This window comes from Podarcis muralis, chromosome 8, assembly GCF_964188315.1.
Source record: "Podarcis muralis chromosome 8, rPodMur119.hap1.1, whole genome shotgun sequence".
NCBI lineage: Eukaryota > Metazoa > Chordata > Lepidosauria > Squamata > Lacertidae > Podarcis > Podarcis muralis.
The window spans coordinates 2,115,646-2,143,316 of record NC_135662.1 but is presented as its reverse complement, the minus strand read 5'-3'; the positions used below and the strand labels follow the sequence as shown (position 1 = coordinate 2,143,316).

General features: G+C 48.4%; 1 protein-coding gene across 2 annotated transcripts; it reads left to right on the top strand.

Annotated features, from left to right (window-relative positions):
- The first annotated feature begins 650 nt into the window (after positions 1-650).
- LRRC24 (leucine rich repeat containing 24) lies at positions 651-26,504 on the top strand. 2 transcript variants are annotated; one of them, XM_028736001.2, is made up of 5 exons: positions 651-819; positions 18,465-18,636; positions 19,955-20,233; positions 22,260-22,428; positions 24,237-26,504. In XM_028736001.2, exons 1-5 carry the CDS (start codon positions 785-787, stop codon positions 25,253-25,255), a joined length of 1,674 nt encoding a protein of 557 aa, XP_028591834.2. In that variant the 5' UTR covers positions 651-784; the 3' UTR covers positions 25,256-26,504. The 2 variants fall into 2 exon arrangements, with proteins under 2 accessions (XP_028591834.2, XP_028591833.2); XM_028736000.2 differs by having other exon boundaries at positions 18,462-18,636.
- Positions 26,505-27,671: the final 1,167 nt, after the last annotated feature.

Below are 27,671 nucleotides of genomic sequence, written 5' to 3'. Positions count from 1 at the left end.
ATGCCGTTTACCTTCCCGCCGGAGCGGTACCTACTTGCACTTTGACGTGCTTTTGAGCTGCTAGGTTGGCAGAAGCAGGGACCGAGCAACGGGAGCTCACCCCGTCCATCACGGGGATTCAAACCGCCGACCTTCTGATCGGCAAGCCCCGGGCTCTGCGGTTTAACCCACAGCATCCCAGTTAGCAAGTCTACTGGGAGCAAAATACCACCTGTGAATCATTTCCCCCCCATAGCTGTCAACTTTTCCCTTTTTAAAAGGGGAATTCCCTTATTCCGAATAGGATTCCTCGCAAGAAAAGGGAAAAGTTGACAGCTATGTGCCCCCCCCATGTTGCCCCTCCTGGTCTTCCCTGGGGCGATGATGCCCCTTCCCTCCACGGCCCCCCACCCAAAGGTGCGTCGGGCTTTGGCTGGCCGCTCACCTGCCCACGTGCCCTGCGCCCCTCCCTCTCCTCCCCCCCATGGGTGGGCGGGGCTTCCCCGCGCCCCGCCTCCTCCTCCTCCCCCTCCTCCCAGGCCGGGTCTCCGGCGGCCGCCCAACCGGAGCGGCGGCCGGGCTGACGTCACATCGTCGCGGCGCGGTTGGCTGCGGCGGGCGCGGGGCGGGGCCTCCGCGGGGCTTAAAAGGCCGAGCGGGGCGCGCGCGGGCGGCAGAAGCGCGTCGAGGCGAGCGGCGGCGTCGCGTGTGGCGGCGGCGCTGTCTGTGGCGAGGCGGCCCCTCGTCCTCTGGACGCCCCCTCAGCCCTCGGCCGCTCCTCCCGGCGCTGCTGCGAGGCCGGCGGATGCCATGGAGAGGGGCCCGGCGGCGCTGCTGCAGGTGAGCCCCGGTGACCTTCGCCGGAGGGGTCCGGGGCGGGGGAGCTGAGGGGAGCCGGGCGGCCTACCTACCTGTCCGCCTGAGGGAGAAGACGGCAGCGGCCCCCAACCACCCGCCGGTCTCGCCCTGAGGTAACTGGCGGACGGGCGCGGGTCGCGCGCCGAGTGACGTCTGTCAAGGGAGACGGGGCCTGTGGGACTCCCCGCCACAAGGTCCCGCCGCGCGACCAGGAGCCGCCTCTCAGCCGCGCTGCTCCCTGGCAGAGTTATCGGGTGGCTCCCCTCTCCCAGTTGCTCCATTAGGGTGGTTGCTTGTGTGTGGTTTTTTTATTTCCTTGGGACGCCCCCCCCCCGAAAGGGGGCAGCGCTTGGGCTCTGGAGGAGCAGGGGGCGGGAGGCAGGGCTGCAGCAGGAGGGCACCGATGGCATGCCAGGATGGGCACCTTCCCGGCTCAGAGCATCCTCTCTCCATTCCGTTCTTCCTTGGACTGCCAGCTGGTGGGGCCGATCCAGCAAGGTTAAGGGGGAAGGTCTATTGCCCAGTGGCGTAGTGTGGGGGGTGCAGGGGGGGCCAGCCGCACCGGGCACAACATCTGGGGTTAGGGCAAATCCACGGGTTAGGGGGCGCAAATTACTTGCCTTGCCCCGGGTGCTGACAACCCATGCTACGCCACTGCCTGCAATGACTAATTGGCCCTCCCAACTTTACAATTCTGCGGTTCTATTATTCTACTACATTTATATTAAGGTGACCAGATATTTTTTCAATGAATCCACAGGTTAGGGGGCGCAAATCCACAGGTTAGGGGGTGCAAATCCACGGGTTAGGGGGCGCAAATTACTTGCCTTGCCCCGGGTGCTGACAACCCACGCTACGCCACTGCTATTGCCTTCCCGCCCCTGTTAGCAGTGGGGCTTGCTGGAGGCGTCCCCCCACTGTGGGGAGACTGGGCAAGGCCATTCAGGGCTCTTCTGCTCCCCCAGCCTAGAAGTGGCTCTCCTGGGTCTCAGGTAGGAAGAGAGATCTATTCCCAATCCCTGACCCTTGTATGAGTGGAGATGCCGGGGCTGCGACCTTCTGTGTCCAAAGAGATGCAAAAGGATGTGATTGCCTTTTCCCCCTGGCCAGGGCTGAACCGGGATTTGAACCCAGACCTCTAAGCATGCAACAAGCGTATCAGATTCTCTTACCCCAGCTCTATGGATCGTGGGGTGCACCTCTCAGGGGCTCCCCTTGCTACCCATTTCCCCCCACACCCAGTGAGCCTTGGCAAAAGGGTTTCACAATCATTCTCCATGGGGCCGATTGCCATCCATCACTGGTACCGTTGAGCCTGATGTCTTTAATCTGCGAAGTCTGATGTGGTTTGGGACCTGCACACTTACTTTGGAAGCCAGCTGCTTCTTTAAGCCCCCCCCCCATCACCTTTATGGGCTGGTGAGAAGGCCCCCATCATTGTGCCACATGCAAAGACATGCAGAGACATCTCGTCGTCTTAAGAGCAGCCTTCTGAGCCCAGGCAGGCATTCTTGCTTGGGTTTCCGCATAGTGTGTGGACTTAACTTTGAATTCAGTATAGTATTTTAAACTGAATGGGGAGGATTTGTTTTTGCTTGTTTTCCCCTATTATCTATTGCTGGTTTGTAAACAGCTGATCGTTTTGCCATCTGTAGGGAAGAAATAACTCTTCCAGGTAAACAAGGAGGAAAGTTTTCGTAATCTTGAGGGTGACTGGTGCTCTCAGTGCAGGCATGTAGCCACAGATTGTAGTCCTAATTATTGTGGATTAGTAACATTTGTGGGCTTGTTTGTGAGAGTTGTCTTTTTGTTTTACAGGGGCATTGTTTGGTGGGTTTTTCCACTCCTTTAAGAGATATTGCACGCACACAGGTCCTTGGGTATGTGTACAGTGGTACCTCAGGTTACATACACTTCAGGTTACATACACTTCAGGTTGCAGACTCCGCTAACCCAGAAATAGTGCTTCAGATTAAGAACTTTGCTTCAGGATAAGAACAGAAATCGCACAGCGGCGGAGCGGCGGCAGCAGGAGGCCCCATTAGCTAAAGTGGTGCTTCAGGTTAAGAACAGTTTCAGGTTAAGAACGGACCTCTGGAATGAATTAAGTACTTAACCCGAGGTACCACTGTATTCATTAATGACCACCTTTAATAAATAACATGATTGGGGGGAAAGGGAGGAGGAGAGATGGAATTGGGGCAAGCCAGGAATCAAGCATCACGTATGCAAAGCCAAGTTTGTTCCAGGGGAGGGAAATCCCTTCAGAAACATTTTACAGCAACCTTCAGCAACTTTGTACCCTCCATATGTTTTGGACTCCAATGCCCATTATCCCTGACCACTGCTGGCTGGGGCTGGTGAGCATTGTAGTCCAAAACATCCAAGGGGATGCCAAAGGCCCCTTTATAGACTCCACCCGGGAGCCACGTTCCCCCAGTTCATGGGAAGGATGTCTCCCATTGTTGAAAAAGGGAAAGTTGCTTTCTCTGCTGGACAGAGGCATCCTGGGAAGGGGAGTGAAAGTGGGGTGGGCTCCAGGATCACAAGAAACTGTCTTGTACCAAGTTAAGACCCTTGGTCCATTTGGCTTAGTGTTGTCTGTACTGACTGGCAGACTCTCTAGGGTGTCAGGAAAGGGACATTCCCAGACCTGAAGATAGCAGTGATTGACCCAGGGCCTGTGCTCTTGTGAAGGAAGTGCCTTCTCTGAGCTGTGATGTGTTCTCTGATAAGCCTCTGAACTGTGATATGTTCTCTGATAAGGTTTACACGAAATAATGCTTTGGGAGTAGGGTTAACTCCTTTCATAAGAAGTGTTTGTACTGTACTCCTTTCATGAAATCCTCTTAGAAAAAGAGAGAATTAAATGAAGGGCTTGTGCAACCCAATTTGCAAGCCCCTGTTTGCCAGCTTTATTGATCAGGCAATGTTTGCACAGTCTTGTGAGTGGTTGTCTGCTCCCTCCCCCTGGTTCACACAGGTTGCCATAGCTACTCAACAGCAAATGATGGAGCTATAGTAACAAACAGGGAGTGCCGTGCTTCCCTGTGTATACAGCAAAGGCTGGGACCACAGACACATGTACACACCCTGCCAAAAAGAAAAGAAAAAAGGATTGAGGCTTTTGTTGCAGACTAGCTCTCCAGCACTGGGAACAGCAACTTCTTTCTGGCAGCCTGTGTGGCAGACTGAAATCCAACAGGTGCAGCTTCTCTGTGACGGCACAACTTTTTTTGGTTTCTTATGTAGCTTGTCATGTTTGGTATCTGTGTGCTAGACTGCTACTGTGGGTGACCTGAGAGAGAGTTTCTCATTCCCCACCTTCACTATGCCAAGTTCTCTGCCACATTGCAAGGAATCCTTGGGAGCACAACGGCATCATTGCAAGTCCCCCCAAATATTACAGCTCCAAACAATGGTTTGGATCACTTCCAAACCCGAGTCTGAGGGTCCTGATGCCTCCTAGGTGCACCCCTTGAACTCCCATATAAGAAGTTAACCACTTCGGGGATACTGGATCTGACCACCGCTCGGCTATGCTCATATTTATACATTGTGAGAAATGGTGGTATTTAGGGATTCACTGAATGCAAACTTTTTTTAGTGGCGTTTGCTTATAGCGAGAGTGTATGTTTTAATGTGAATACAGGTGATGCTGTTTTTCTTCTGACAAAAGTTGGATGCTTTGCCAAATGTTTGGCACTTAAACTGCTTTGGTTGCCCTGTATCATGACCTTTGGAGAGAGAGAGAGAGAGAGAGAGACAAGAGAAACATGTCCTTGTTAATTCTTCTCGACATCTCAGTGGCTTTCAATACCACGTCAGTGGCTTTCAATACCATGGACCATGGTACCCTTCTTTCTGAACTAGGGGTGGGTGGCATCGCTTTGCGGAGGTTCCAGTCCTACTTGGACGGTTGTTCCCAGAGGGTGTTGGTTGGGGAATGCTTTTCAGCCCCATGGAACCTTCAATGTGGGGTCCGGCAGGGCTCAATCCTATCTCCCACATTGTTTAACATCTACATGAAACCGCTGGGTGGGGTTATCCGGAGGTTCAGAATACATTGTCAGCAGTATGCTGATGACACTCAGCTCTATTTCTCCTTTACATCTGCAGGCGAGGCAGTGGAAGTGCTGGACCAGTGTCTTGCCTTGGTAATGGACTGGGTGAGAGCCAACAAACTGAAACTCAATCCAGATAAGACTGAGGCACTGTTTGTGGGTGGTTCCCTAGACCAGATGGGTGGGAGGTCGCCTGCTCTTGATGGGGTTACGTTGCCCCTGAAGGAGCATGTTCGTAGCCTGGGGTTACTCCTGGGTCCTTTGCTGTCACTTGAGGCTCAGGTGGCCTCAGTGGCCCGGAGTGCCTTCCATCAGCTTTGGCTGGTGGCCCAGCTACGCCCCTATCCGGACAGGGATAGCCTAACTACTGTTGTCTATGCTCTGGTGCCCTCAAGGTTAGATTACTGCAATGCGTAGGGCTGCCTCTGAAGATGGCTCGGAAACTTCACCTGGTGCAGAATTCAGCGGCCAGGTAGCTCACTGGAGAAAGATGGTTTGAGCATATTACATTTATCCTGGTCCGACTGCACTGGCTACCAATTAGTTTCCGAGCCAAGTTAAAAGTGCTAGTTTTGACCTAGGTAAAGGTAAAGGTACCCCTGCCCGTACGGGCCAGTCTTGACAGGGTTGTGCGCTCATCTCACTCTAGAGGCCGGGAGCCAGCGCTGTCCGCAGACACTTCCGGGTCACGTGGCCAGCGTGACAAGTTGCATCTGGCGAGCCAGCGCAGCACACGGAACGCCGTTTACCTTCCCGCTGGTAAGCGGCCCCTATTTATATACTTGCACCCGAAGGTGCTTTCGAACTGCTAGGTTGGCAGGCGCTGGGACCGAATGACGGGAGCGCACCCCGCCGCGGGGATTCGAACCGCCGACCTTTCGATCGGCAAGCCCTAGGCGCTGAGGCTTTAACCCACAGCGCCACCCGCGTCCCAGTTTTGACCTATAAAGCCTTAAATGGCTCAGGACCGCAATACCTCAAGGACCGCCTCTTTCCATAATTACGTACTCGGGCCTTGGGATCATCTTCTGAGGCCCTTCTTTGTGTGCTTCTTCGAGAGGTCTGGAGGGTGGCAACACGAGAATGAGCCTTCTCTGCAGTGGCTCCCCATCTGTGGAATGCTCTCCCTAGGGAAGTTTGCCTGGTGCCTTCACTATACACCTTTAAGCACCAGGCAAAAACATTCCTTTTTAACCAGGCCTTTGCTTGATTTGATCGACATCCTATGCCCTTTTAAAATGTGGGGTTTTTGGGGGGCGGGTTAATGGGGTTTTTTATTTTGATTATATATTTTGTGGTTTTATATTTTTATTTTGTTCTGTGAACTGCCCTAAGACCTCCAGGTATAGGGCAGTATATAAATTCAATAAATAATAATGATAAAAATAATACTCTACAGTGTCAATTTTATCATTTATATGGTGCTATCAATATACATGGTGTGCGTTACAGTATCAGCACACATGTATACTCTGCTCCAAGGAGACAGCAATAGAAGGGCCCTTCCAGACTGTTGCCTTTTGGAGGATGAGTTCTGCGACATGCTATTGACACAATAATAGTGCTTTAGTGGTGGTGGGTTTATACTGAACCATCCACATACCTGTCTTGTGATGCTCCCACGTTACCACATTATTGCCTCCTGGAAGGGAGGAGTCTTGTGTCTACAGTGCAACAAAAGTGTGTGTGTGTGGGGGGGAATCCCAGAGCATTTGTGGGGTAAAAAGTTACAGGTTTTCTGCAGGAAGGGACTTGCACCAATTGGAAATGAAGCAGTACCTCCACCCCAAAACTTTAGCAGGTGCAAGCAGTGTTGAAAGCAGAATCGTGTCTAACAGCCCCAATACCATCCTGAGTGCAGATCATCATGAGTGCACAATGGAAAGGATGTCTGGAGGGAAAATAAGCCTGGAATGACTTGCTCCATAACACAATTCTTTCTGGGGAAGGGGAGACACTGTTCAGAAGAAAAATGATAATGTATATACAGTCATACGTCATGTTACGTTTGCTAGATGTTACGTTCTTTCAGGTTATGTTCCGCGGCGACCCGGAAGTACCGGAAAGGGGTACTTCCAGGTTTCGCCACTCATGCATGTGCAGAAGTGCTAAATCGCGCTTTGCGAATGTGCACAAGCGCCAAATCCGCAGATATGGCACTTCAGGTTGCGTTCTTTTCATGTTGCGAATGGGTCTCCAGAACGGATCCCGTTTGCAACCAGAGGTACCACTGTATTTAATAATATCCTCAAGTATTTTCCAGATGAAAACCAGGACAGCTTTGGGGTGCTTGGAACCCTTGGAACAACAAGGGTTGTGGCTTGGGTGGGTGGGTGTGCGCGCTTGCACACACACACACACACACACACACACACACACCCTTCACAGCCACCCCAAATATTGTTGGAAAGCTTTTCTCTGGCTGATGCACATATTATACTGACCGTAGCTTTTCTTTGTTTTTTAAAAATGAGTGCTTAATCTTGCAAATAATCTAGTTGCATATGTAGGGTAGCTGCAACTGTATGCACATGGAATAAAAATGAATCTCTATCCCCTCCCCCCAAATACTTAAGTTCTAGAGATCCAGGTGGGAAGCCTGAAATGCGAAGAACTTTAGTGCACACTGACAGCATTTGTCTCCCGCAAAATCAACGAAGGCGTTTTTTAAAACAATAACCAGAAAATTCAGAGGCTGCCCCTGGTAAACAGGGGGTCGGGTCGTTGGAGGGCAGACTGTACTGTGGATGTAAAAAACCAACATTAGTTCAAATGCACATTATATGTAGATACCTTTCTCTTTATTTTTCTTACCTAATACCAACATCATTTGCAAATGTAGCCTTCTAGAGGATAAAATGCATCCTCAAGCCTCTGTTGTGAAACGCCCTAAATTGGTCTGACAGGAGCCTGCCACCGTGACAGCAGAGTGAGGGAATTGTGCCCTAGGGGTCCTGCTTAGCATGGCATCGGTGCTGCCACCCCCTTCCCCTGATGTCTCCCAACTTAGTGGGCATTGCAGCCAGTTGCCTGCGCCATGGCAACAGCAGACCTGCTTGGCAGAAGTGCCAGCAATAAATACGCCAACAATGTTGTGGTCCCCTTGCTGCACATCTTTCCCCACATATTCTCCCCTCCCTTCTCCTGCCCCCCAGATACACCAGAAGAGATTGCATCTCCTCCACCAAGCTGGTTTCAAACAAACCTGACAGCATGAGATTGGGGGGGAGCATAGTTCAGGAGTGCTGGGTAGTGGGCAAGTTACAACGTCAAATGCATTTATATGAACTGTCATATTGGAATAAGAGATGCCCAGTGGCTTGAAGAGGATTTGGGGGCATCTCTAAGCATGTTGGTGATGCTGCTTTTCATACATAGTCATAATTACCCTATAGGACGCATAATTGCCCTATAGGACGCACTTTTTCCCCTCAAAAAATGAAGGGGAAATGTGTGTGCGTCCTATGGGGCGAATGCAGGCTTTCGCTGAAGCCTGGAGAGCGAGAGGGGTCACTCTCCAGGCTTCAGGAAGCTATCCCCCCCCAGGCTTCAGCGAAGCTATCCCCCCAGCCCCTGAAGCTCTCCAGGCTTCAGGAAGCTATCCCCCCAGCCCCGCAAGCTCCCAGAGCGATCGGGCTTCCCCCGCCCCCAGCCCCGCAAGCTCCCAGAGCGGGCTTTGCGCAGCTCTCCGCAAGCTGTGGGAGCCTGGCGTGACTTCACGCTGGGCTCCCACGGCTTGCAAAGAGCTGTCTGTTCTGGGGGCTGGGGTCGGGGGAAGCTCGGGCTTCCCCAGCCCCAGCCCCGTGCCTGGGGGGGGAAAAATAAATTCCCCCTCAAAAAAAATCTAGGTGCGTTCTATGGGCCGGTGCGTCCTATAGGGCGAAAAATACGGTATATATTTTACTATGGTTTATTTGTATTGCATCTGATTGCTATACGATGTGTGATCTTGTATATTTGTTTTTCCCCCAGTTCATAAACCGCCTTGTGTTTAGTAATACAGCCTTTCTAATATAGCAGTATACAACTTAAAAGTGAAATGAAAAAAATGAAGTGTGCATGGTTATGTTCTTATGTTGCATCTTTTCGCAGAGGTGAACATGCAGGATCCCATCAAGCAAACATCCTCAGCTCATGTACATTCCTTTTTAACATGTGTACTTATTTGCTATTTAACAGTAGCATGCTTTTTCACATAGGGAAGGAGGAACCCTTCCTGTTACACCTCTTCAGCTATTGATATCATTGGACCTACAATCCATAGTTCTCTCTTGCAAGCCCTGGTGGGATGCTCTTGTGTGGCTCCCATTTATTTCATGGGGGTTGTGTGGGAGAACTTTCTTGTAGCCGATGCCTTGCTGCATCAGCTGCTGGTCTGTTCTGCATTTGTAGTCTATTATTATTATTTATTAGTTTGTTATTGAACTTATTTGTTGCATTTTTGTTCCTCAAGGTGGCTAACATAGTAAAAGGAACAAGCCTACTTAATGGATGAGTATACGACAGACCTGCGGGAGGTAGTGGAGGACAGAGGTGCCTGGCGTGCTCTGCTCCATGGGGTCACGAAGAGTCGGACACGACTAAACGACTAAACAACAACAAAGACAGACCACTAATATATTAATGTTCCTCCCAATTAAAAAAAACCATGAGTGTGGGTAAATATGAGCCTTTGCCTCTCAGTGTAGACAGTATGGAGTTAAATAAGACAAAGTGTCTGGCTCTGTAGAGGACTGGTGCCTCTGTTCCCAGTTACAATATATGCTTAAAAATGAAAATATATCAGCATAAATACTTGGATAAATATAGATGTCTCAGTGTATATATTACCAATTAACTTGAAAACTTGGGCAAAAAAAGTGTTTACATCTTCCCTCTTCCTCCAGAGAGGGAGGGGGCCATAACCCAAGAGCTCACAAGCATGTCTTCCTGGCTTCCACTTTGACACTCTAGGCTTTTTGAAGCTTGTGTGTCCTCCCTGCCTGTGATAGACAGTTGAGCCGTGTTGTTCCACTACCCTTCCTAGGGAGCCAGGTGTCCTGGCAGGGCTGCTTCTTCTTGCTGGTGGCTAATCCGTCTCCTTAGCAGGCTGACTCTCAAATCCTCCCCATACCATTAAGCTGCTTTAGAATTATTTGCAGCTCTCTAAATGCAGAGGGGACCCAATTCAGGAAGAAGTCATCATTGTGCCCCAGCATGCTTCTGGGGCAGTCTCTCCGTCTGCGTAAGTGGAGCAGCTGTCCCAAGGCTCTTGGCTTGCTATGGTAGAAGTCCACCAGCCCAGAATACCATGTTAAATGTTGTCAGTACTTGAAAAAACGGAAGTGATCCCCTCGGACAAGAAGAGCCCTGCTGGATCAGGCCAATGTCACATCCATCCCAGTATTCTGTTCTCACAATGGCCAACCAGATGCCCCAGTGGGAAAAACCAGTAAGCAGACTGAACACAAGAGCAGCCCTCTCCCCTCCTTCCAGGGACTAGTATTCTGAAGCATTGCTGCTTCTTACCATGGAGGTGGAGAATAGCCATCCTGGGTGCAATAATAATAATAATAATAATAATAATAATAATAATAATAATAATTTATTATTTGTACCCCGCCCATCTGGCTGGGTTTCCCCAGCCACTCTGGGCGGCTTCCAACAAAGATTAATAATACATTAAAATGTCACACATTAAAAACTTCCCTGAACAGGGCTGCCTTCAGATGTCTTCTAAAAGTCTGGTAGTTGTTGTTCTCTTTCACATCTGGTGGGAGGGCGTTCCACAGGGGAGGGCGCCACTACCGAGAAGGCCCTCTGCCTGGTTCCCTGTAGCTTTGTTTCTCTCAGTGAGGGAACTGCCAGAAGGCCCTCGGTGCTGGACTTCATTGTCCGGGCAGAACGATGGGGGTGGAGACGCTCCTTCAGGTATATTGGAACGAGGCCATTTAGGGCTTTAAAGGTCAGTACCAACACTTTGAATTGTGCTCGGAAATGTACTAGCAGCATCAAGAGCCCTCTCCTCTTCCATGAATGTGTCTAATCTTCTTTTAAAGCCTTCTTTTTGGTAGCCATCACTGTCTGCTGTGTGAGGGTAGTTCCATAGCTTAACTATCCACTATGTGAAGAAAGACTTTCTTTTATCTGTCCTGAAACTGCCAACATTCAGTTCTGGTGTGTGAGAGAGAAACCTTTCTCTAGCCTCTTTCTGCATGCCATTTATTATTATATTAACTTCACAATGGCTCCGTCCCAACAAGCCCCTCTTTCCTGATCTATGCCAACCTCTCTCTGCCCCACGATTCTGCCATGCCAAGCCTCAAGGTCAGGTTTGGGGGTCATCCCTCTTGTTTCAGCTTTATGGTGAACCGTCATGCTTTATCCATTATAATCTCAAAGGAGGATCCTTTATAATCCTTCATTATTAAGAGGCTGATAATATTATTTAATCCCCACCCTATCTTTTGAGGATCAGAGCGGATTACAATAATTTAAAAACACATTATAGCTACGTCCTATTTATAAGCGCTCCAGACTTCCCACGTGTCATCCAGTCTTTGTGGCACGTCTGCCTCTCACAGCAATATCCCGAGATAGATTGCTGTTACTACCACTTAAAAGTCGAAGAAGCAGAGAGAGAGAGAGAGACTGACTTGCTCTCAGACACCGTAAGAGCTTCGTAACCAAGTAGGTGTTTTGAACCCGTGTCCTGGAGGAACGTTGGATGACAAAATAGAGGGGGACTTCCTGTGTGGAGCAGAGCAGCTTCCTGTTGGCACTCGAGTGGGTGTTAGACTTTTTGTTTTTCAATTTAGCGAGAATGTTTCTTTCACATTAAGGGGGGGGGCTCATGAGCATCCATTAGGTGCAGGTGGAACATATGAGGTACAGAATCATAGAGATGTAGAGCTGGGCAACACACAACTGGACACAAGTCATGAGTCAGCCCATCCAGTTCCACCCCCCTTTCAATTCCCCAGTTATCTTCACGACAGGCCCCATGGCTGTAGCCCCTTCTAAGGTTACACAACATGCTGGTGAGAGTTTTAGCCCAAAACCAGGTTGTCAAAGTCTGCCCTACTTACTGATTATTTTATTTACCATATTTTTTGCTCTATAAGACTCACTTTTTCCCTCCTAAAAAGTAAGGGGAAATGTGTGTGCGTCTTATGGAGCGAATGCAGGCTGCGCAGCTATCCCAGAAGCCAGAACAGCAAGAGGGATTGCTGCTTTCACTGCGCAGCGATCCCTCTTGTTGTTCTGACTTCTGAGATTCAGAATATTTTTTTTCTTGGTTTGCTCCTCCAAAAACTAGGTGCGTCTTATGGTCTGGTGCGTCTTATAGAGCGAAAAATACAGTACTTATTTTGTAAACTCTGTACACTGCTTGGTTATAAAAAGATCCCTTCAGAATGGCTTGCCAGAAAAGATAAAACAAGGAAATTATCAATAAGAATCAACAGCAACCATTAAAGACTTTGGGAATGTTAAAATAGCAATAAACTAAACACAGTTAGAATAGCAATAAACTGAACACATTAAAACTTACATCAACTTTCTAAACATGCTAGAGCCTCAGCAAGCCACTTCTGCGGGATCAGGCAGCACACCTAGAAGTGTGCTCAAAGCGAAAAGGCCTGCATTTCCCTGTACTGTAATTCTGAACACGTGTTTCCATTTGCGAGACTTGCATTTTTCCATTTCTCCCATTGCATGGAGCCTTCCAGCTCACGTGCTCGCTCTCCCTGCCGCCACCCCTCAAGCCACACGCTGGTTGCATTCACAAGAAAATTGCCCTCCCTGCGATGAGCTTATCACTATGTAAATGCAAAGTGGGTTTCCCTGTTGGGTTTGCTTTTTGTGGATACCCTCGCCCTCAGAGTTGTTTGGTACTGGCTTTGCAAAGTGCTGCCCTGGGGGTGCTGTTTCAAAGCATGTTTCAAGGGATCCTGGCATTGCAGCAAAGCTTTGCAACTGAGCAAAGGGCTGGAGTGCTTATGCAGCAGCCTGACAAAGAGCTGCTATCCCGCTCTAAGACCACAGAGGAAGGCGGCTTGGTTGCTTCAGCACATTGGAGAGTTCCTAGTGAGCACCTTCTCTCAATGAAGGATCTCTTTCCAGCCCATTACAGTACAGTATTTTATTCTTAGACCGAGCCTGCACCATACAGTGGTACCTCGGGTTACATACGCTTCAGGTTACAGGCTCCACTAACCCAGAAATAATACCTCGGGATAAGAACTTTGCTTCAGGATGAGAACAGAAATCGTTCAGCAGGAGGCCCCATTAGCTAAAGTGGTGCTTCAGGTTACGAACAGTTTCAGGTTAAGAACAGACCTCCAGAACAAATTAAGTTCTTAACCCGAGGTACCACTATATTGAACAGCTCTTAGAGTCAGAAATTTCTTCCTAATGTTTAGGCAGAATCTCCTTTCTTGTAGTTTGAATCCATTGATTTCGGTCCTCTCAGTCTTCTCTTCTCCAGGCTAAACGTACCCAACTCGTTTAACTGCTCCTCATAAGGCTTGGTTGGATTCACTCAGTCGACACTCTGCATTTACTCAGAGGTGCTCTCCTTATGGTTTTTGTGGCCGAGCCGCTGTACTGGAAAGAGATCAGGGGCTTTGGCTTCCAGGCACTGCAGGGCGCCCTTTTGTTAGCGATTAGGCAGCAGAGAGGCCTGCGCCCGCAGCCAGTATTTTGACACTGTAGATGTGCTTTGGATTTACAGAGTGGCATTAGGAGGATGTTTGCTGCCTCGTCCTCCATCTTTTCCCTCCCAGCGAGATCCTGATGAAGGTTTCTCATGGAGTAACGGCTGATTAATATAGCTGGATGCTCCTCTCTCTAATTCATCTGCTGGGAGGCCGAGCTGCCTCTGTGAATGAACAGATGGAGGGCACCCCCCCCTCCCATTTTACCCCAATCTTTTGCAGCGGCTGCAAACTCCCGATGAAATTTTAATAAGGCCTTGCTTGCTCATTATTTATTATGCATTAAAGAGAGCGGGAGGCAATTAACTGAGCAAGAGATGACACAGAAGAGTGCAGTGAAAAGGGACCCTTCAGGCTAGCAGGGAACAGCAACCCCGCCTCAGCTGGGCAAGTGCCTGAGCAGCAAAAGCGACCTGATGGCTCCTCCTCATGATAGAGTCATAGAATTGTAGAGTTGGAAGGAACCCCCAAGGGTCATCTAGTCTAACCCCCTGCAACGCAGGAACCACAACTAAAGAATCCCTAACAGATAGCCATCCAGACTGTTTATAAACCTCCAAGGAGAACCCTCCGCCTTTAGAGGGAGTCAGTTCCACTGCTGAACAGCTCTTAAAGATAGATAGATAGATAGATAGATAGATAGATAGATAATTTATTACGGTCGGAGGCCAGCTTATAAAACACACTTGGGGGTACAGTCACAGAAGGAAAACAAACAATTAAAACAACGTACAACCATAAATTTATTTTTAAAAAAATGATATTTATTGGGGGAAAAACATAAATTTAAAAACAATGTACAACAATAAACTACCGCAGGGAGCTGACCCAGAGTCACCCATGGAACTGACTTTGGGGAGTTTCTTAACGAACTAGTTTGAGTCAGGAGATGGTCTGCGCCTACAGATCTGTACACAGAATCTGGCGACCATCCAAATCGTCTTCTGATCTTTGCCTAACAGGAAAAGGTCGGATTTTTGCTTTTCCGGGAGGTTAGCGAGCCTCACCAGTAGGGGACCAATGGTCTTACAATGTGCCTCTTCATATAAGGGACATCTAAAGAACAAGTGCTCTGGGCTTCCTATCTCCCCCAATGAACAGGCGCAAAGTCTCTGAGCATATGGGACTTAAAGGCTCCTTCCAGGACCGGCGAGGGCAGAGCCGAGCTTCTGGCAAGTGTAAAGTGTAAATAATAATAATAATAATAATAATAATTATTATTATTATTATTATTATTATTATTATTATTATTATTATCACTCGACCGTGATTGCTGCTGCAATAACAACAATGTAGTAGAAAAGGCTGACCAGGGGAACTGAATTGATTTTGAGCAGAATGTGTTTTCCAGCAACTGGTATTCAGAAACATTACTGCCTCCAACTGTGGCAGTACAGCGTATGACTACCACGGCTAGTAGCCACAGATAGCCCTTTCCTCCATGAATGTGTCCATCCCCTTCTGAAGCCATCCATTTTGGTGGCCACCACTTCCTCCTGTGCTGTTGGGGCAAAGAAGAGAGTCTACGGAAGCATTTGGAGAAAGGGAGAGAGGCCGCTTCTGAAGCAAGGAGGTAGAGGCTGTCCCTGTCACTGCAAGCAGGGCTGTGTTCCAAACTAGCTTATTCCATGAATATGTAATCACAGCAGAGTTGGCTGTGTTAGCTTTGGCATCAAAAAAGGCCTGGAGTCATAGGAAGCTACCTTGTACTGAGGCTATGTACACACCATACATTTAAAGCACTTTGCTCTCCCCCATGAGAAATGTAGTGTACCCTTTACAGAGCTTCAGTTCCCAGCACCCTTGACAAGGTACCGTTCCCAGGATGTGCTTTAAATGCATGGTGTGTACACAGTGCGTGCTCATCTGTTGGTTCAATATTTCCTACGCACTGACTTGTACGGGTTCTCTAGGGCAGTGTTTCCCAACCTTGGGCCCCCAGCTGTTTTTGAACTACAATTCCCATCATCCCTGACCACTGGTCTTGCTAGCTAGGGATGATGGGAGTTGTAGTCCAAAAACAGCTGGAGGCCCAAGGTTGGGAAACACTGCTCTAGGGCTTCAAACAGAGAACATTCTCTACCCTCCGTGGAGGCGACCCCAGAGAGGTGCTCTACCACTGAACTATGATGGCCTTTCCCCCCTGTGGCTTACTATTTGGCCAAGTTGCACTGAGGTCCTCCACAGAAGTTTCAAGGCACAGATCGCAAAACCAGATGTGCTGAAGAAAAACAAGGTCAACAAGAGGAGATTCGAAAAATAACAAGAATGCAATGAATACATGTATAATCACTGCGGTGTGAAATACCAATACAATGCACATCCAAAACATAATGTGCATTTGCCAGAGCATCGGCGCATGAATACTAAACCATTGTTATAACACCAAAGCAGCGATAATTACTTTTGCAGCAGGAGATTGCTTGAGTGCAAAGTTGCGTATCAAAATAGGCCCATAGCTGGGGGTTGGCGAAGCAGAGGTGGACAGGCATGCAAGAACAGGAGCTTTGAGGCTGATGGAGAAATTAAGAGGGAGCTTCATCCAGAGATTGGCACAAACAACCTACCAAATCTCAGAAGGCAGCATCCACACCCCCATCTGTTCTTCCAGCTGGTTAGATGCTCTTCTCTGGAACCAGAGCCAGGGGAGACTTTAAGACCATTGCCCCACACAGCGTGTCTGCTGCCTTACCCTAATCTCTCATTAGGATGCCTGTAGCACTATGGTGCTTTTCCCTGATTGTTGGTGACATTGCTGAAAGCCTCTAATGGGTTTAGGAGCCACTGAGCTATCCCTCCCCAGCTAAGGGGCAGTGGGGAAGATGAGACGGTGGCGTGCTGAGCCGAGATGCCAGGGGGTGCAAGGTGAGTCTCTTCTACTTCTCCGGCCTCCTTTTTGCAGCAAAGTCCTCACTCTGGCTTCACCCCAGTCCAGCTCTGCAAGCAGTTTCCACCTGGTGGCAAGGATCCAGCCATACCAGCGGCATCCACTGGTACCTATGTTTTTAGATGCTTGTTGCCATGGTTTTGGTACCTTGGTTACAGCCAGCAGCTGAACCGAGAGGATCCACTAGCAGCCCACACCTAAGACAAGGACCCCAGATGGTCTCTCTCCAAAGAGGTTCTCATCTGTTTTGGTCATCGCCATGCATGTAGACAAGTTGTAGGGCCAACCGCAAAGAATCCTCGATACCAAAGCAACTCCCAGGTGAGCAAGGACTGAATCACACCATGCATGCTGGAACTGTGGAGTTCACGAGAAGTGCATGGCCGCCATCTTGGACGGCTTCAAAGGGGGATTGGAAGAATTCTTGGAGGAGTGGAAGGCTATCGACGGCTGCTAGTCACAATGATATGTTTTTTTGTCCTTGGGGATCAGAGGCAGCCTGCCTGTGACTCCCAGTTGCTGGGGAGGATAGGAAGGAATGCTTGAGTGCAGGAGTGTGCCTTTTCTGCTTGCGGGCTTTTCTTAGGCATCTGGTAGGTCACTGGAAAGAAATGAATGCTGGACTCATGGACTGATCGTGGAGGAGTCTTAGGGGAATTGCACATCGCCCTCCCTCATCCTGCAAGGCAAACAGTGTATCCAGGACATGCCTGCCTGTTTAATTAAGATATATACCACTGTGCCATAAATATATATATATATCAAAGTGGTCTGTGGCAATATAAACAGAAACCCATACAATAAAAACTATTAAAAATATATTAGGAGGGACTTATTTGACTAAAAGATGCCATTATGTCTCAGTACTTCCAAGTTTTATCAAAGAAACACAGAAATGCTTAGAAAACAGAAAACAAACTGTCACTTTCAGGGTGGTTGGTGTGGTTTTTTTTTGTTATTCTTGGTTAATTTGTTGTATTATATACATTTAAATTGAACTGTTATAATATAAAATGATAAATAAAAATATTTTTAAAACCATAAAAAAGTTAAAAGCAGACATGAATTGGAAGGATGTCTTCTTAATTGCCTGTGTAGGCATGGAGGAATGGAAACATTTTCAGCATGCGTTCAAAAGGTTGGCAAAGAAAGTACCTGCCAGCTCTAAAAAGGAGATTCCGCAACATCCATATAAGTACACGGATGATGGGAGTTGTGGTCCAGCAATATCTGGAGGGCCAAAGGCCAATAGGCCTTTGCAGCTGTTTATTTTTATATTTATTATTATTATTATTGGCTTTGTTTAAACTACCTCACACAATTATTGTGAAGATAACATGTCGGAGGGGGGAAAACTCAATGTACAACATATTTAACTCTTAGGAAGAGAGGAGAGATAAAATAATAAAATAGTTATGCAGTTCTGTGATTCTATTTCTCTTCTGTGGTTTGTTGAGCCTCTGCTATAACCTATTGTGGATTTTCTGTGGTGTGTGTTCCTGTTTTAGGTGTTTCTATTAGATAGGTTCCTCCTGTATGTTGGATGTGTATGTGTATTTTAATGATCCGAATAGAGTGAAATATTACAGTTATTATATATTTATTTAAATTGTGTCTTTTTCCCTGACGGGGACTCATGAGTCATGGAAGGGGGGGAGAGGAAGTATCTATGAATTTAATAGTGTTTATATTATTTTGTCTATACTGCTTTATAGATTACGAACACCTTATTGATTTGTTAATCATGTAATATGCCTTACACTGTAATCGTGATGCTTAGCTGATTTCTTTAGTTTCTGGTTTGCTAATATCATTTTACAGATTGTAGTTGTTTTACTGAACATTTGTCATGTGATTTATGCTGTCCCTGTGATGTTCTGTTCTGCTACTGTTTGTTAAGCTGCTCTGGGATTCATTTGACTGGAAAGCGACATAGAAATACAACCATCCAATCTCTCTCTTTCTCTCTCTTGCCAGCAGCTGCTCTAGGATGGCTCCGGTGGAGCCCACGCTTGTTTCCCTCCTGCTGTTGGGTCTCCTGGCACTCCAGGCCCGCACTTGCCCAGCCACCTGCCGCTGCTACAGCATGACCGTGGAGTGTGGCTCTTTGGGCCTCAAAGAGATCCCAGGCAGCATCCATCCCTCCACCCAGGTAAGGCTCAGGTGGGAGGAAGCCCAGCTCCCAGCACCACTGGGGGTGTGTGACCATTAGGGCCAGGTTTCCTTTCTCAACCCAACCTAACCTACCTCACAATACTGTCGTCCATTCAGTGCAAATGCTGGCTTGCTTTCAAAAATAAATTCAAATGTTAACAATAAGAACAATGAACAGTGTCTTTCCGAAAACACCAAAATTGGAATCTCTGTAGAAGTAGCATATTGTTGTTGTTATTTAGTCGTGTCTGACTCTTTGTGACCCCCTGGACCAGAGCACGCCAGGCACTCCTGTCTTCCACTGCCTCCCGCAGTTTGGTCAGACTCATGTTTGTAGCTTTGAGAACACTGTCCCACCATCTCGTCCTCTGTCGTCCCCTTCTCCTTGTGCCCTCCATCTTTCCCAACATCATGGTCTTTTCTAGGGAGTCTTCTCTTCTCATGAGGTGGCCAAAGTCTTGGAGCCTCAGCTTCAGGATCTGTCCTTCCAGTGAGCACTCAGGGCTGATTTCCTTCAGAATGGATGCGTTTGATCTTCTTGCAGTCCATGGGACTCTCAAGAGTCTCCTCCAGCACCAGAATTCAAAAGCATCCATTCTTCGGCGATCAGCCTTCTTTATGGTCCAGCTCTCACTTCCATACATCACTACTGGGGAAACCATAGCTTGACCTATACAGACCTTTGTTGGCAAGGTGATGTCTCTCTCATATACAATGACTGATTTGGTGTTGAGCCAATATAACCTACAAAATTATAAAAGAATATGGAAATTCTTTCTTGAGGAGCATGCAAGTGTCAAGAATTACTTTTTAATAGACTGCCAATTTGCTGTGTTTGAATCTGGGTGGTGGTGGGATTTTGTGTGTGTGTGTGTAGCTGGTATAGATTTGTTTTTAATATGCTTTAGCCAGCTCAGACCCTTTGGGATGCGGAGCTAGAACAAATATATTAAACCAATAAAATGGAGAGCTTATATAAAAAACCAAAGTGTGCACACGCAGTCACATTGCTACCACCACCAAGCCTTTGGGCTCCCAATGCAACCTGCGCATGTGAAAGAGCACATCCTCTCCCATGCCCACTCCTTTACTACCCTCTTCTTTTTAGAGCTTTTATTAAGTAATCTTTTATAAAGAAGCAAAATGAATCAGGTGGTGAATTGCTATTAAAGATCTGTAGTACATAGACATCAGAACATGGTGAGGTTCAATCTAAAGTCAGACAAGAAAATAGGATTGTTCTTCCAGGAGCTGACACTGTGTTGAGGTCAGGGTTTAACTGATGGCATCTCCCCCCGGCTTTCTCCCCACTTCAGACGGTTTTTCTTCAGGACAACGGCATCACGCAGATTCACCAGCAAGACCTGGCGTCTCTCTCGGGCCTGCAATACCTCTACATGCAGAACAACACCATCTCAGCCCTGGAGCCAGGCGCCTTCCGCAACCAGAACCGGCTGCTGGAACTGGCGCTCAATGGCAACCGCATCCACCTCATCAACAGCAGCATCTTTAAGGGCTTGGAGCACCTGCGAGTCCTTTACCTGGCGGGCAACCAGATCACCCGGCTGCCCGACTTCACCTTCTGTGACCTGGAGGTGAGACCCCCACAGGGGCATTCCTGAAAGCGAGCCATTGTCCCTCAAGGTGGCCCTAGTCTGCATCCCAGAAACAGCCATGTTTTCTGCATTAGGACCCTGCTGTTCCCATTTTATGGATGAGGGAACTGAGGCTCAGTATTAGTCAGGGTATAAGCAACTCTCACTTTCATCCCTGATCTGCAGTGGCTTAGTGCAAATAGATGAATGACTTGGAGGAGCTAAGTCTTAGCTAATTCCTACTGTATGCAACCGAACATTATGGAAATAGCCGCGTTACAAAGTCAGTTGTGTAAATTTTAAAAGCAAGTTCAAATACTTGTTAATATTAGGAACAGCAGGGACTTTTCAGTACACAATTAAACTGTGTCTAGTTCTGGGCACCAAAATTGACAGAGGATATTGGTAAGCTGGAAGGTGTGCAGAGGAGGGTGACTGAGATGGTAAAGGGTCTGGTAAAGAGATGGCAAGTGTTATGAGGAATGGTTGAGGGAGGAGGGTATGTTTAGCCTGGAAAAGAGGAGACTTTAAGGAGATCTGCTAGCCGTCTTCAATGCCACCCAGACCGCTGTCACATGGAATATGGAGCCAACGTGAATGAATGAATTTATTATTTCGGTCCCAGACCAGTTCCAGCCCACATACAATTTCAAGGAAGTCATAAAACACAATAGGGATACATTTGAATTTGCAATTAGGATGCGAGGGCAATCTGGCTGTGACATCTGTCACCCCATTGATCACCAGGGTTGATTTTGCTGATCTGGCTGGCTAGGCGGGTGTCACCTTCCTCCCTCACCGCTCCATGTGCGTCCCTCCCGAAGCTGTGTGCTCGGTGGAAGAGGACAACCATCCCAGATAGAAGGAGTGTACCATTCTGCGGTCAAGGGAGCCAACTTGTTTTCTGCTGCTCCAGAGGATGGGACCCAAGCCAGTGGATTCAAGTTAGAAGAAAGGAGATTCTGACTAAAACATCAGGAAAAAACTTTCCGACTGTTAAGAGCCGTTTGACAGGGGAACAGTCTCCCTCGGGAGGTTGTGGGCTCTCTTTCATTGGCTGCTTTTATTTTATTCCCCCCCCCCCAAATTTTTTTATTGATTTTCCAAAATTATAACAAACATAACAACAAACAAAAACATCACAGTATCAAAAAACAAACAAACATTTATCCTAACTGTTATAGTCCCACTTTTTTATCATTGTTGGGTGACTTCCTCAAATCCCCCCAGCTGAGTTTCCATATAGCTCATTGTAGCAGTTTTCCAATACTATTTTCATATAAGGTTTACTTGTTGAATTAACATAATATTATGCAATTTCACATACCGTATTTTTCGCTCTATAAGACGCACCAGACCACAAGACGCACCTAGTTTTTGGAGGAGGAAAACAAGAAAAAAAAATTCTGAATCTCAGAAGCCAGAACAGCAAGAGGGATCGCTGCGCAGTGAAAGCAGCGATCCCTCTTGCTGTTCTGGCTTCTGGGATAGCTGCGCAGCCTGCATTCACTCCATAAGACGCACACACATTTCCCCTTACTTTTTAGGAGGGAAAAAGTAAGTCTTATAGAGCAAAAAATATGGTAGTTAAATCCTAGGCCAATCTGTTACTCACAAATATTTCTATTTAAGTTATCTGAACGTATTTAGCTAAATAGTCTTTAAATTTCTTCCATTCCTCTTGGTACTGCTCCTCCTTCTGGTCACAGACTCTTCCGGTCAGGTTGGCTAGCTCCCAAAAGTCCATCATCTTCATCTGCCATTCCTCCACTGTTGGTACCTTCTTGTAATTTCATTGGCTGCTTTTGAGTGAATGGTCATCTGTCTTGCATCCTCTGGTTGCGATTCCTGCCTTGCAGGGGGTTGGACCCCTGGCCAAGAGTCCCCAATTTGCATGGGGCTGCATGGGCAGCGCAAACGAATGAGGGACAAACAGCCTCAAACAGCAGTGGTACCAAGGAAGAAGTGGATAACGGCACCAGGCCTGCTTTCTACCTAATGTGCCATCTGATTCTCTCTTTTGCAGAGGTTGCAGGAGCTCCACTTACAGGAGAACAGCATAGAGACTCTGGAGGACCAGGCGCTGGCCGGTCTGACCTCGCTGGCGCTGCTCGACCTCAGCAAGAACAACCTGCGCACCATCAGCCGGGTGGCTCTCCGGCCCCTCATCAGTCTTCAGGTGCTGCGATTGACAGGTGAGCCGCTGCCACGCGCTGGCAGCTCATCTGGCGCCACCTGCAGGCCAGAAGTGCTGGTGCTAGCTCAGCCATTTCAAAGCGGGCCTCTGCTGCCCACTTCTCTTATTGCCCCCAAGGTAGAAAAGCTGGGGTAGGCAGGAGGGATGCAGGCATGTCTTTTTTATATATATAACATTTTTATTAGGGTTTTTACATTGCAAAATAGAAAAAGAAAAAATACAAAATACAAAATAAAAATAGTTAAAAACAATCAATCTTTTCATCACATTATTTCTCATTTACTTGTTTCCCGGACCTCCTCATACCTCCCTTTTTTGTATTCCAATTCAATTTATTAGCTCAGCAGTTTCTTTCCCTCTTAATTCTACCCTAATCTTTAATCTTAAATTATTATAACCTTGAATTTTTACTTATTAAAAAAAAAACAATTTTTTCATATTCTTTTATACCATTACACCTAGAAACCACTTAATTTCAATCCAACATCATTTTAACATTCATTAATTTTGCAATATCTCTGTAGATAGTCTTTAAATTTCTTCCAATCTTCTTCCACCGACTCTTCTCCCTGGTCTCGGATTCTGCCTGGGATGCAGGCATGTCAGGCTGGGAGGAAATCTCTGCAAGAGCCACAAAGATTTATTTGTAGGAAACGGTGCGTTTTTTGTGCAGCAGCACGTGCATTCTGGAACCCCCTGCCTCTTAACATCAAGCACAGCCTTCCCTGGGCTTTTTTCGACACCTGCTAGAAACATTCTTTTTTAGACATGTAGAATGCTGAGGTGTGTTTTAATCCTGTTTTTAGTTTATTGCTGATTTTATATTCTGGATGTTTTAAAAGAGTTGTTTTTACTGGTGACTTTTATTGTTTTAGCCTCTTTGTAAACCGCTTTGAGTGTGCAAATTTTATGAAATGAAAATAAATGTGGCCCCATGGGCTGGAAAAGGTAATAATATATTATTTATACCCCGCCCATCTGGCTGGGCTTCCCCAGCCACTCAGGGCGGCTTTCAACAGAATATTAAAATACAATAGTCTGGCAGGACATAAATAAATCTTAGGGTGTAGATAGGATTGGATACAGTAAGGAAACGTTGGGAAAGTACAGTGGTGCCTCGCAAGACGAAATTAATTCGTTCCGCGAGTTTTTTCGTCTTGCGATTTTTTTCGTCTTGCGAAGCACGGTGTCGGGAAAGTTTAGGGAAAGCTTCAAAAATCACCAAAGTCTTTAAAAACCTAAAAAAAGGCTACCACACCGCGTTCTATGAGTTGCTCCTCGAAGTCAAGTCGCAACTGTATTAACGGTGTTAAGAAAAAGGAAACAAACTTGCAAGACGTTTCCGTCCTGCGAAGCAAGCCCATAGGGAAAATCGTCTTGCGAAGCAACTCAAAAAACCCTTTCGTCTAGCGAGTTTTCCGTCTTGCGAGGCATTCGTCTTGCGAGGTACCACTGTAACTGACATAAGAAAACCTGTGGAAGGGAGGGAGGGAAGTCAGTGCTCAGCAGAGTGTGGGGAAAGAATGTGGGTAAATGACTGTTGAATTTTACTGTATTTTGTTTGTATTAAATGAAACACCAATAAAAAACAAAACAAAAATCTTGCTTGCGGGTTTCCCATAGGGGCATCTGGTCTGCTGATGTGAGATGTTGGGCTGGCTGGGCCATTGGCTTGATCCCGCAGGCTCTTCCTATATTCTTATTTTGCATGGGGCTGTGGAGTGGAGAGTGGTGGGGAGGCAGTGGGAGACTCCTGGGGTGACACGGACTTGTAACCAGACCCCCCCTTTCTCTCCCTCCTGGCAGAGAACCCTTGGCGCTGTGACTGCTCCCTGCACTGGCTGAGCTCCTGGATCAAGGAGGACGGGCAGCGGCTCCTGAGCCCCCAGGACAAGAAGATCGTGTGCGCGGAGCCCCCTCGCCTGGCCTACCAGAGCCTGATGGACGTCTCGGGCAACAGCCTCATCTGCATCCCGCCGGTCGTGCAGGTGGAGCCCCTGGAAGTGACGGCGCGGCTGGGCGACGACCTGCGCGTTTCCTGCCAGGCCTCGGGCTACCCGCAGCCCCTGGTAACATGGCGCAAGCTGGCGCACTGGCGGGGGGCCGGGGGGGCCAAGGCCAGCGGCTCCCGGCTCCCAGGCGGGACCTTTGCCCTGAGCGAGCGCAGCGTGGGGGAGCGCTTTGAGCAGTCGGACACGGGCAGCGGGATGCTCTTCCTCAACAACGTGACAGTGGCCCATGCCGGCAAGTATGAGTGCGAGGCTTCCAACCCGGGTGGGACGGCCCGGGTCCTCTTCCACCTCATGGTCAACCTCTCCCAGCAGCAACAGCAGCAGACGTCGCGCGGCTACCCGGCCTCTGTGGACATCAGCCAGGAGCCCCTCTATGACATGGAGAGCATGGACTTCAACGCTCTCAGCATGGCCACGCAGACGGCCATCGCCGTGGCCATCTCCCTCCTGGCCCTGGTGGCCCTCCTGCTGGTGATCATGATCTACCGCAAGCACCGCAAGCGGAAAAAGGCCAAAAAGGAGGAGAACATCCTCTACGTCAACGACTACTCGGATGGGCCTACCACCTTCGCCCAGCTGGAGGAGTACCGGGACGAGAGGGGCCACGAGATGTTCGTCATCGACCGCAACAAGCCCCTCTTCGCCACCTACAAGGACCCCCAGGGCCTGGTGGGGACCTTCCCCGAGCAGCTGCAGGATCAGGCCACCCAGACCTTGGAAGGGGAAGAAGACGGCCCCCCGGAAGCCAGCGAGCTCTTTGTCAACCAGGGACTCATGTTCCAGCCTCAGATTGCTTACGAAATCCACTGCTAAAGGATTTTGGGCAGGCGGGGAGAGCCCACAAGCAAGGTGCCCAGGAAACCTTTGGGGTGGGTGGACTCCCCCTCCCCCTGCCCCCTTAGGGGAGCTGCTTCCTTGACCTTTCACCTCCGCCCCGGCCTTCCCGATAGGTCTGCCTTCTCTGCGGTTTAAGGTGATGCAGGAGTGGAGCCCATGATACTTCGGTGACCGTTAGTGGCAGCCAATGGGGAGACGGGGGATTTCTTTCTAAGCCTCTCCCCTGGGAGCAACCTCACGCCACGTGGCTGCCAAGTGAAAGTGTGTCTCACCCTCTCGGCACCGTTCCTCGGGAGTAAGCACTCCCTCGGTCTCTCTGGAGCTTCCCGGATGCTCTCCGCAAAGACAGGAGAGCGGTTCAAGAGGCCTCCGTAAGAAGGCCCATTCAGAAAGTGTTACAGGCGGTGCTATTTTTCTAGAAAAAGAGGGGCCGGAACTCACCATGAAAACCTCCCCCGTTCTCTTAGAATGGCAATTGCGCCCACCTGAGAGGTGCAGGAACCGAGTTCCAGCGAGTTCCCCCTGGAAAAAAAGCTCTGGTTATGGGGTACCGAACTGGTGGCCACTGATGGACAGCAACAGGCCACACCCCTTGATTTATCCCAGTCGCCCCCCAATTTGCCCTCCAATGTGTATCCTGTGGTTGGACAGAAGGAATTTGACTACTCAGCGAATGAAAGAAAAACCACTTCCTAGGCGTAAGTTCGGTCTCTTGACAAGAAGCTGATGGAATCCATAAATGTCATACACTGTGCAGTCTTGACCACCCTGTTTCCCCCCACTCTTTCACAGACCTTCAACTGACACTGTGGAGATGAAGCCGGGTGGGGGATGCAACGGGGTACACCTTCCGAGAACAGGGAGAGCTTCTCCGGCCGGAGGACAAGTGTGACATTTGTTTTCCAATTTGGTGTTTTGTTTTGTTTTTGTTTCGTTTTAAGGATGAAGGAAAACATACTGTGACAATCACAATGAGTTGAACAGCTCCACTGTATTTGTAAGTCCCACAGGTAGACCCCCCCACCCCTCACCTGCACAGCCACCCCACCCCCCTTTTCTGGTGCTACACAACTGTGGTTTTGCAGGAACCTTGAAAACCACAGGAAATGGGGAGGTACCACCAGGCTCTGCCAGGAAAATGGAAATGGCAGGGCCGCAAAGCGATCTGAGCAAACGAGAAGCCAATAAAATGTAGCTGGTGCCGGGGGGGTGCCAAGGACCAGTATTTCATTTATATTATTTATTTATAAATTCTTACAGCACATCCCTCTTGTGGAAAGTGTGTGTGCTGACACAAAATTGTGGTCCAAAACGAGTTGCAGACACACGTTTCCTTGCACGCCTGTAAGTAGGATGTAGCTTTGGGGATTTCTATTTTTCACATTTTCCTGATCCTGTGATAATACATTTTAGGCAGAGCATGATGAAGACGATGCAGAACACCCAGGGAGCTCTCTCAAAGGCTCTACAAACTAAGCAGCCAATCCCTGCACAGAGCACGGTCTGTTTTGCTGACTATATTCTTCCCTGGACTCAGAGAGTGGGCAGAGAGGAAGGCCAGCTACTCCATATCTCCCCCACCCTCTGGATCACACCATATCCAGGCCAGTGAGAGCCAAGAGCAAAAAATGGCACATGCAGAATTACCATACAGGGAGGAGAGGGATTTAACTGCCTGCTTTTGCTAACTAACCCATAAAACAACTTTCTGGTTGCCCATTTCAACCCTGGAAGATCAGCCCAGGGCAGCCTTCACCCACCTGCTGCCCTCCAGATGTTTTGTACTGCAGCTCCCATCAACTGGGGCTGTTGGGAGTTGTAGTACAAAGCACCAGGTTGGCAAAGGCTGGCATATGCCACAATGAATTTGGAAAGTCTTGAGTGTGCCACAAGACACAGTGTTGATGTTCTTTGTGCTGCAGCAAAGATTCCACCTTCACTTTCCAGTATAAATGCAGCACTCAGTTGTGACTTCCGTATAATTTTGTAGCCCCTGGATTTCTCCACTGTTACATCTATCACCAGTTCTCCCGCCAAGGAAGGAAGGAACCCTGCAGTCTGTGTGCAAACCTAAAAATTGCGAGTCTATGACCCTTTCTGGGCGGTTCCTTTGAATTTTTGTCTCCCACCCCACGGGGTCATGAGAGGATACTTTAGAGGGTACAGCTGCCTGGCATAGGTGTGGTTCTTCCCTCTACAGTGGGAAAAGCACTCTGGTTGCAATGGCCAAAACCAGCATTAAAAGGTAAAGGTACCCCTGCCCATACGGGCCAGTCTTGACAGACTCTAGGGTTGTGCGCCCATCTCACTCAAGAGGCCAGGGGCCAGCGCTGTCTGGAGACACTTCCGGGTCACGTGGCCAGCGTGACATCGCTGCTCTGGCAAGCCAGAG